The sequence below is a fragment of the Helianthus annuus genome, chromosome 12, assembly GCF_002127325.2.
Source record: "Helianthus annuus cultivar XRQ/B chromosome 12, HanXRQr2.0-SUNRISE, whole genome shotgun sequence".
Lineage (NCBI taxonomy): Eukaryota > Viridiplantae > Streptophyta > Magnoliopsida > Asterales > Asteraceae > Helianthus > Helianthus annuus.
The window spans coordinates 60169103-60180746 of record NC_035444.2 but is presented as its reverse complement, the minus strand read 5'-3'; the positions used below and the strand labels follow the sequence as shown (position 1 = coordinate 60180746).

Genomic DNA, 11644 nt, shown 5'->3' with positions numbered 1-11644 from the left:
ATCCTTAAATGTCATAAGAAATGTGTCACAGCTTGCAATGGATTTAAGCATTTTCTCATAAATCTGTAAGCAATTGTATTGATACAGGATTGTTTCCTACACCTTTGTGACCATTTGCAATGGATTTAACCATTTTGTCATAAATGCGTAGGAAATTGTATTGATACAAGGATATTTGTCAGAAATGTGTCACAAGTTGTGACGCAATCCCGACGGATGGTTTATGAATCTATATTTTGTCATAAATCCGTAGGAAATTGTATAGATACATGGATTGTTTCCTACGCCTTTTTGACAATTTGCAATAGATTTAAGCATTTTGTCATAAATGCGTAGGAAATTGTATTGATACAAGGATATTTGTCAGAAATGTGTCACAAGTTGTGACGCAATCCCGAATGATGGTTTATTTTAATTAATAAATAAATATTTTGTCAGAATTGTGTAGAAAAAATGCTATCATTTTCCTTATTTATTTTTCATATGTTAATATTTATTCGGTAAACAATTATAATTATCATTTTGTAGATTATTTGAGATAGATTTATGACGCAACTGTCAATTAAATAGGTTTTCTTATTTTTTGTAGGAAACTTGTCACAAGTTGTGATGGAATTCCGACGGATGGTTTAAGTTAATTAAAAAATAAATATTTCGTCATAAATGTGTAGGAAACGATACAATTTCTGACAGATTTGTGACGCAACTGTCAATTAATTAGGGTTTTCTTATTTTTTGTCACAAATTTGTAGGAAATGATATTATTTTCCCTTATTTATTTGGCTTATATAAATATTTATTCGGTAAAGAATCATAATTAACCTTTTGTAGGTTATTTCTGACAGATTCGTGACGCAACTGTCAATTAATTAGGGTTTTCTTGTTTTTCGTCATGGATGCATCGAAAATTTGTAACAAAATCATGAAATTTTTTTTGTAGGAAATTCGTCATAAAGGTGTTGTAATCTGTGACGAAAAAAATTATGTAGGAAATTTCTGTAGCAAATTGTCCCCTTTTCTAGTAGTGTCCTATAAGAGAGGGGTCTATACACAATGAAATTAATCACACCCAGAAAACACAATAACGTCATATCCTCTAGAAACCACTCCCTTTAAAACGCCACAGTTGGCAAAGCTTTCATTGAAATGGATCCTTTTTAAGGGGGTTAACTCAATAATATTTTGCTGAATGAGATGGATAAATATTCAAGAAAAAGAGACTGATGACGGTGATATGCCATCATGTGAGCTTTGTTCTTGATGATTATATGGATGGAATAAGGGATTCAACACAAGTGTAAAATGCTATTTTGGACTCCATTGTTATAAATAGTATCAAGCAAGAGTTGATCTTTAATGACATGCCACCAAACAAGAATATCACACCAAAAAACAGAATGCCACTAAGCAGCTTCTTCTGAAAAGACGGGGTTTATGAAGGAAAGTTGGCATCTAGCTAAATTATTAAAAAAGGGTTCAAAATGCCAAAAACAAATTCAAGAAGGAAGAGGCTGATGACATTGAAGATTGGAAAGAAAAATTAGATTATCATTTTTTAATTATTTTTGTTTTCATTTTATATTGTATTGATATCAAGTTATATGTTGTTTTGTTATCTAATTCTCTATAAATAAAATAAATTATTATATAAAACGCAAAAACTATAAACACCAAAACGCTAGTAGAATGAAAACTGGGAGAACAACTGCTGGCAAAGCACCTTGTAAAGGGTATTAAAACGCCAAAAAAATCACTAAACGCCAAAAGAAAAATTGGTCTTATTTTAATCTTATGCAAATATTAATTACTCGTAATGAATTATTATACAAAACGCCACAAACGCCAAAGAAAATAACCAGAAAACGATATAACGCCAAAAAATTATATATGTGACACAAAAACAATTAATTCAACGCCAAAAAAATTAATAAATACAATTAACGACAAAAAAAACTTAGACGCCAGAAAATATTATACCGCGTTGTGAAAATAAAAGAAGAATGAAAAGACAGAAAAGCCCCTCCGCCCTTCTCTATGCCGCGGGACACGTGTTGGGCCAGGATGCGTTCTCACCGTTCTCACACTTTTGAGCGTTTTCTTCCGAACCCGTTTATATATATATATAGGGGACCGCTAGAATGAGAACCACCACGAGTTGTAAGAACCACGAGAACCGCGACCCGCGGGTGGCCGTTGACCACGAAATTTTTTTTACACCTAGATCCGTATATTTTAAGACCGGGTGTAAATTTTGGGTTCAAACGGCGCACCCGAGGGGGTAGTTTTTTACGCCCAAAGTTTGGTTAAAAAAAAAAGAAAAATTAAAAAAATTAAAAAAACCCAAACTTTGGGCGTAAAAAACTACCCCCTCGGGCGCGCCGTTTGAACCCAAAATTTACACCCGGTCTTAAAATATACGGATCTAGGTGTAAAAAAAATTTCGTGGTCAACGGCCACCCGCGGGTCGCGGTTCTCGTGGTTCTTACAACTCAGGGTGGTTCTCATTCTAGCGGTCCCCTATATATATATATATATATATATATATATATATATATATATATATATATATATATATATATATATATATATATATATATATATATATATAGGGTAAGGTTCATTTAAGAACCACATTTATTATGAGAACCATGAGAACGAATGTGAACACACCAAAAAACCCTAAAAAAACCCAACCCCCACCCCCCCCCTCAAAAACCTAAACTCCCTTACCCCCACCCCCACCCCCCCCCCTAAAAAAAAAAAACCTAACCCCCCTCCTCTAACCCCACAAAAACCTAAACCCCTCCCACCCCCCACCCAAGCTAAAATGCTAAAAACTAAACCCCCAAAAAACCTAAAAAAAATCTAAAAAACACAATTTTTTTTAACATTTTTTACCTCAAAATCGCTATTTTTAGTAGCAAAAAATATATATTCTTTGTAAAAAAAATTTTGTTATGAAAATTAGCGATTTTGAGGTAAAAAATATTAAAAAAATGTGTGTTTTTTTAGCTATTTTTAGGTATTTTTGTTTGTGTTCACATTGGTTCTGGCGGTTCTGGCAATAAAGAGTGGTTCCTAATGGATCTTTCTCTTGTGGAGGTTTCATATGAGAATAATTTTTTGTAAGAAAAAAAATGAAAGAAATTTCAACAAATAAAAATGGTTTATTTTACTTCATTTAATTATTATATTTAATATTAGTGTAAGGGTATATTGGTAAAGTTAAATAGATCATTAATTGGTAGTCTTCCTTTTTAATAGCTAACTACATTAAATTTGTAACTTATTTTCAAAAAATATATTTTTTTAAAGAAGAAAAAAATTAATTTAAAGTGTAGAATAAAATACTAGGTGTGTAAGATGAATTACGAGCTGTGTAGGATAAATTTCAAAACGTGTAGGATAAATTTTAATGTGTGTAGGCAAAATTTTTAGTGTGGATGATGATAGTCTTTATAACTAATTAATTAGTCAAATATAATAATAAATGGGATGAGAGAAAAATTATTTAATGTTTTACAATTGTACTCTTTGTTCTTTTTCTTCTTAATTTAATTTTCTTCTCAATTTAATATATATAGGGAGAGGTTAACGTACAATTGGGCTTAACGTACGCTGTGAATATATAACATGCAGATTTTTTCATAACATGCGGTTTTTTTAATCAACATGCGATTTGTTTTTTTTTTCCAACATGCGACTTGTTTTTTTTTTCAACATGCGACTATTTTTTTAACATGTGGATTTTTTTTTATGTACATGCGAATTTACCTCCCATCCAAAAAACTGCATACTGTATATCTAAAATTCGCATGTTATAAACTCACAGTGTACGTAGCGTACGTTAAACTTAATTGTACAATACACTTTCATTGTATATATATAATGATAATATACACATGTATAGTCTTTTGAAACTTTTAAAATAAAAGGTGACATAAAAAGAATGTAACTTTGTGTACCAAGCCCGTTTACACCTACTTTGAACAGGTTTTTTAACCGCGCGGATATATTTACATTTACAACTGTTTTATTAACTTGTAACCGGCAAACAGGTGTGGTTCCGTATGTATTGATAATAATCGATCCTTCCTGACACGGCAGAAAAGTCACGTGGTGGAAACGGATTTCATTAAATCACCGGTTCTGTCTTTGATGTGTGAACGAAGACCATGTGATGAGAGACTATCGACACACTCATCGGGATTGCAAAACTTATTATCTCCTATTACTATCATATATTTCTTTTACGCATTTTTATTGTAAACGTATATACATTGTAACTTGGTGTTTTAGGTTTCAGTTAGTCTAGAAAATTGAATATAGAATTTGAATAGAATTGGGTTTTTAATTTAAGTGTTATTTTTCATTTCACATTAGTTGTTAAAATATATTATTAGATTTAAATAACCTTAACTTTCATCAGTTGGCTAATAACACTCTTAACTTTCGATTTGTTACCACTCCTAACTTTCAACTTGTTGGCCGATAACACACCCAAACTAACTGAACCCTAACTCAGTTAGTTTTTTGTTGATGTATCACTTATGTGGTGATGTGGCATCTAAAATGAAGTTTTTTGATGACGTGGCAACTGGCATAGCATTTGACCTGGTTTTTTTGATGATGTGGCATCCGACTTGGCTTTTTATGACGTGGCACTGGTTTGGTGACGCGGCATCTGATATCAGCAAACTAGTGTTCGGTTAGTTTGGGAATACTAACGGCCAATAAGTTGAAAGTTGAGATTAGTGTGATACAAATCGAAAGTTAGGAATGCTATCAACCAACTATTAAAGTTAGAGTTATGTAAATCCAATATCCCTAGTTATAAAATACACAAGTAACTTTTGTATATCTACTTTGTTTTTTACGAATGAGAAAATCCTTCACTGATAATATCTCATCTCGCCCACTTTTTTTGTTTTCTCTTTCGAATACGTGAATCTTTTGTCAAGAACTCAAGTAGTTGATGTTATGTAAGACCTTAAACGTTTTAGAAGTGAGTCACGCTTGTGTGTTCTAAGATGTTTTTGACAAGTAGAAAGATGCGAGTTGATCGCATACTTTATAATCATAGAAGTGTTTTTTTTTTTTTTCTAAAATGATATTATCGCATAAAGCCGAACATCTAAATATAGGATTAGGATCAAATTCAAAGGATCCTAATTGTAAGAAGGGTACAAAGTCTTCTAAAAAACCCACTACAAAAAAAAAAAAAAAAAACTTAAACATTCACCACCACCCAAAAACCTAAACCCCCACCTCCTCCCCCATCACCCACCCAAGAAAAAAATTATTTTTGCCGAGAGGGTGGGGGTGGGGGTTTAGGTTTTTGGGTGGGGGTGGGTATTTAGTTTTTTTTTTTTTTGGGGGGGGGGGGGTGGGGGGTGTTTAGGTTTAGGTTTCGGGTGGTGATATGGTGGGTTTAATTTTAGGTTATTGGACACTTATCACTCTATAAATCCTTCTTGCATTTTTTACAATTAGAAGCTTTTGTAGAATAACTTGACCATCTAAATATATTCCTCTTCTTTTTAATCTCTTAATTTTATTTAGATTATGAATATTTTAATTGAAAAATATTTTTAGGTTTGGAGATAGAGTTAAGATAGGGTAGGATCAATGTTAGGTTTTTTTCTAGTATAGTGTTTATTATTATTCCATGCAAGACCTTTATTAAGCCATGTTACTCGTCTCATTTTGTGGGGTACTTTCTTGTATTTGTATTAAATCATAGAACTTAATGTGTATAAAATATATTGTAATTATTAAATAACGTTTTTTATTATTTTTACGTATTTTCTTGTATTTGTTATCCCTTATAACTAATTTGGTTGTATTTGATGGTAAATGGATTGTTTTCTAATATTGATGAATTGAATTGAATATGAAGTTGAGAAACTTTATATTCATAATTTCGTGTATTCACATATATGTTTATACAGATTCAACTTATTTGAATTGAAAGGTTAAAACTTTATTTTTCATAATACTTTTCCAAAGTTACAAATTCACTTAAAAAAACAAAATGCATATGAAAGTATGAAAGAATTACATTTGAACAGCATAATTTGATGTTTATTTCTCAAGCTTTCACATAAAATAACTAACATATAATTTGAAAACCCCTTTAAAAGTTGTATAAAACTAGTTTAGTCAACTCTTACTCATTTAGTTAAACGTGTTTACTTGTCGGAACTCGTTTATACTATATTCAAACCCATAAATTAATGGTTAAAATATGGTGTGCTCTTCAATTCTTAGACCATATGGTGTGGACGTTGGGGTTGTGGCGTGGGGCTTCCCCAACGCTGAGCACACCGCCCAAATGGCGTGGAGATGGTGGATTGGGTTTCTTCATGGGCCTGGTGGAGGGATGGTGATGAGATAGTTGGTGTTGATTGAGGGGTGGGTTTATTTATTGATTTTGTTTATTTTTAAACATAAATTAGAAATTAAATAAAAATGTGATTGTCACATGTTATTCCATGCCTCCTCCCACCCTACGCATTTTGGGGCTTGAAGAAAAAATCTTGAGTTAACTGCCATTTTCGTCCCTGTGGTTTGGTCACTTTGGCCATTTCAGTCTATTTTTCAAAAATGCGCCATTTTCGTCCCCCACGTTCTGGAAAGGTGCCATTTCAATCCAAAAATCATAACCCAGTTAAGTCAGTTAGTAAATAAGGACTGATTGTGTAAATTTGTAACATAAAGGACCATTTAAGTAAATATTAAACACCACCACCACTAGCCCTGCCACCACCACCACTCCGCTGCCACCACCACAGCCCTGCCACCACCACCACTCCGCTGCCACCACCACCACCATCGCCACCACAGCCCTACCACCACTACCACAGCCCTGCCACCACCGCCACCACAGCCGGTTCATCATCATATCAGACGAGAGAGAGAGAAAGTCGGAGAGAGAGAGAGAGAGATAACGAGGCGGGAGAGAGAACCGGCGACGGTGGGGCTGCCTTCCCCAGATGATGACGATGATGACGTTGATGGTGGTGGTTCCGGCGGCGGCGGTGGTGACCATGCTACTGTTCATCGTCTTCCCCAAAACGGTCAACAGAAGTCAAACGGCCTAATTCTCAATCAATACCGGATAATCTTCAAATTAAACTTGCAGAAACATTGTACAAGTATAAACATACCGATTGGGTGATTAAAACCGATCCGATATCGCGTGCAACGGCGTGGCGACAGTCTCCGGGGACGGGTATTCCGGCGAGACTTGCAGACGATGAACAGAGGGTATTTTCGAAGGGGTAAAGGATTTTGAAGGGTGTGAGAGTTTCGTATGGGTTCAGGGACTCTAAATAACACAACAATTTGACACTTAATCGACAAACTTCTGTGGATTAATTCCACTTTGATTTTTTTATAAAAACTCCGATTTCACGTGGTGTCGGGCATGCTTATTGAACAATTACAAAGCGTGGGGAGTTGTTTACGATCTGTGAGAGTGGTGGTGGCAGGGCTGTGGTGGCAGGGCTGTGGTGGTGGTGGCAGGGCTGTGGTGGCAGGGCTGTGGTGGTGGTGGCAGGGCTGTGGTGGCGGTGGCGGTGGTGGTGGTGGCAGCGGAGTGGTGGTGGTGGCAGGGCTGTGGTGGCGGTGGTGGTGGTGGTGGCAGCGGAGTGGTGGTGGTGGCAGGGCTAGTGGTGGTGGTGTTTAATATTTAGGCAAAAGATCAAATACAAATAATCTTAACATACTAAACATTCAAATTGAAGGAAAACCCAAAAAGACAAGGTGTCATTTTTGTAATTACCAACAACTATCAAAGTTACAACCAAAAATACCTAAAAAAACACAAATTTTTTTTTTAACATTTTTTATTAAAAAATCGTCACATTTCGTTAGCAAAAAAAAAAAAAAAAAAAAAAAAAAAATTTGGCTGCTATTAAAAGTAGCGATTTTGGGGGGGGGGGGGGGAGGTTAGGTTTTTTTTAGGTTTTAGGGGGTGGGGGGGGTTAGGTTTTTTTAGGTTTTTGGGGGTGGGGGGGTAGGTTTTTTTTTAGGTTTTTGGGGGGTGGGGGGGTTAGGTTTTTTTAGGTTTTTGGGGGGTGGGGGGGTAGGTTTTTTTTAGGTTTTTGGGGGGTGGGGGGTTTAGGTTTTTTTTGGGGGTGGGGGAAGTGGTTAGGTTTTTTTAGGTATATTTGTAGAGTAACTTTGATAGTTATTGATAATTACAAAAATGCCACCTTGTCTTTTTGAGTTTTCCTTCAATTTGTATGTTTAGTATGTTAAGATTATTTGTACAAGAACTTTACCCTTAATATTTACTTAAATGGTCCTTTATGTTACAAATTTACACAATCAGTCCTTATTTACTAACTGACTTAACTGGGTTATGATTTTTGGACTGAAATGGCACCTTTCTAGAACGTGGGGGACGAAAATGGCGCATTTTTGAAAAATGGACTGAAATGGCCAAAGTGACCAAACCACAGGGACGAAAATGGCAGTTAACTCAAAAATCTCTCTCTGATAATGTGGCTGGCACATGACGCTTCATGTAATTCTACACTAAATAGTTATAGAGCATTAAATATATGGTTGTATCTTATTGTTCTGTTACCCCTCGCAAAAATATAAATTAAAATAAATAAATAAATCTTATCTTCTGCTTCATTTTTAGGTAGATCTACGAAAAGTACGACGTGTTGTTTATAAAGAATTTAATGCATTTTGCTGGTGCATTGCATTGTAGGGTTGTACTTATTTCACAATGTGCATTAAAATTATCCAACAAAAACTATTTTTAAACATTATTTCAGTGACTTATAATTAACAGGAGTGTTTGGATATGTTGTAAAGGTGACTGCTACAGCTTTAATAAAACAGTTATTTGATTTTAGGTTGTTTGAATGAATGTAAATTTATATATCTATGTACTTAAATCAAATTATATTTAATCTGATTACATGGTTATGGTTATGGAATTTCTTCAAAAACAATGATCGCTTAAAAATGTATCACTCTTTAGTCTTTAGTCATAGGGATTTTGAGATTGCTAATTGTACTCTTTATCTACTTTGAAAGATATAACTTTTTTTTTATTTTTTTACACACAAATATAATTATATAATTTAAAAAGCCATCACAAACACCCTTGGGCAATATATGAATCAAGTAACTATATTGAATGTTTCACCAAGGGTTCATAAATGAACTCCCTAAGGGCCATTTGTTACATGAACATAATAAACAAACTCTTGAATGTTTTTCCTTTTACCTTTTCCTGATATATGAGAAAAGATAAATCAAAACAACACATGGACTAACACCTAGAGCCTTTCCGGCACCGGAGCACGCCAGCATTAGCCGTGATCGAGCCCACAATAGAAGATGATCTTGCACTCAAACTCGATGCCTTTGCATAACTCTTGGACGCACCTGTACCCGATGGTGTGAAATATGCACCATTTAACATTAAGTCACCTTCTGAACGCCAATTCCAATGTTTCCACTCGTTCTCGGATGCCTCCTCTCGTTTTGTCACCTAAAAACACAACATAGAAATTTATAAATAAATAAATCATTAAAAAACTATTCATATATTTTCCAACTCACTTCTTTGCTATCATGAGAATTAGGAGCTAGGAATCTATTCCCTTGGCTATTGATGGTTGGTGAAGCACTTCCTCCAATTGCATACATTTCCCAATGAGTGTAGTCATTGTTTACCACATGGAAATATCCATGCCTACATCTACATGAATGAAACCAAACTTAGTATGCACTTCAAATATTGTTCAACAATCCCTTTATAGGTAGATTACAAACACATAATTTTGGTCTAGTTTAAAATTTGTGGGGGGGGGGGGGGGTTATTGTGTTGGATTGGCAGTAGCGGGTTGACGTGTTTAGGTTAAAACCGCTTAGCTCAAACATGACATGTGTGTATATATATATTTGTGTCAACAACAACAATTATAATATTTGTGTTTGAAAAACATAATGTGAATGATTGTGATATAAATTTCAGACTATAGTGTATAGATAGTAATATAAGTGATGTGGAGATAATTTGTGGGACTTACCTTGGCATCCTTTGTACAAGACCTTCACCAAAATGGTTAAATGCAATTGTAACTTGCATATTTTTGTCTTGAGTTAAACTATCACTATGCCCCAATAACATGACTTTATCATGACGTGTCATGTAGTTATTGGATATCGTGATGGCTGTAGATCCATGTATGGCATCTATCAACCCATCGTGACAGTTAGCCAATGAACAATGATCCACCCATACATGACTCCCACCAAATATGGAAATCCCATCACCATCCGAAGTCGTTCGCCACCCATAATGGTCTGGCGAGTCCCGAACATCGGCATTCCCACCTTGCTTACAATCATGTATGTTGACACCATGTATGATTATGTTTGTGACATATTGGATGGTGATGCACGGGCCACCTGCTATATGAACATTGGCACCACGACCATCGATGGTCTTGAATGAGTTCATCATGAGTTCTTCTTTAAGCTTAATAGTCATGTCATGTGCAAATATGATCCATAAGGGTTCTTTTTGAATCACACCATATCTTAAAGTTCCTGGTTTAGGGTTAACAGGATCATCATTTTTAGAGTCTGTCACAACGTATATTTTACCATCACGTCCCCCAATCGCGTGTTTTCCAAACCCGATTGCACAGTCAGCTAACCGTTGACGGTGCTTTTCCCAACTCTTATCGCATCGCCAACAATCGTCAATTGGATTTCCTGTCCCACATGATAAAAATCCCAGATTCCTCCTAGATTCGTTTATACTCCTGCATTGTCACAGACAAATATTAATAAATAAATGTATTGGTGGAACCATAGTCCCTAGAGTACTTACATTTTCTCCTAACATGTGTCACATATCAAGTAAAAATCCAAGCAATGTTCCTCGACTTAAAATCAAGTTTTCCTATAAAAAACTTTTAATTTATGAATAAAGACCCATTTTTCTTCACATACAACAGTTTAAAATTATCAAACACACATTAAAAATATTCAACGAATCATGACATTATGACACGTTGACGGTCAATGGACCCTCGACGCTTTCTTATTCCTTCATTGTTTGAATGAACACTATTTTATGAAAAGTGAAAACATAAACACAAGTGTAATATAAGTAAAGAAGTAGCTAGGTTACCCAAGTGTACCTATGAACATGTTGTACTACAAGATTAGGATCTTGTAAAGGTGAAGATAAAGTGGAAATAGGGGCAAGAAGAGCAAGAATGAGAACAAAAAAGATTATCAACCCCATGTTTTTCTTCCCTCTTGAGGATTTCAAAGAGAGAAAAGAATGTGTGTCACAGGTGAGTGGTGAATGAGATTATTAATACTGGATCTTGATTGTGCATGCAAAGGCACATGCACCTTCACCCATGCAATTATAACCCATTCATGATAGAAAATTAAAATAATCTTAAATAGAAATAAATTATATTTTTTTATTGTATATATTTTCGTAAAGATCGGTATGAATAAGGATATGATTTATCTGTTTTTGTAAGAAAATTATACTTTTTATAATTGTTTTAGTTGTGACACACTTATGTTGCATCTTTAATTATTTGATTTATATATTAAAGATTATAAAGTTTAAAGCAATCTTTTC

At 34.6% G+C, this 11644-nt stretch overlaps 1 protein-coding gene across 1 annotated transcript; it reads right to left on the bottom strand.

Moving 5' to 3' along the window:
* Positions 1 to 9166: 9166 nt before the first annotated feature.
* Positions 9167 to 11344, bottom strand: LOC110895065 (probable pectate lyase 5). Its single transcript, XM_022142329.2, has 4 exons — positions 11184 to 11344; positions 10062 to 10802; positions 9592 to 9730; positions 9167 to 9520 (listed from the first exon to the last, which is right to left on the bottom strand). Exons 1-4 carry the CDS (start codon positions 11288 to 11290, stop codon positions 9299 to 9301), a joined length of 1209 nt encoding a protein of 402 aa, XP_021998021.1. The 5' UTR covers positions 11291 to 11344; the 3' UTR covers positions 9167 to 9298.
* Between the last annotated feature and the right edge of the window lie 300 nt (positions 11345 to 11644).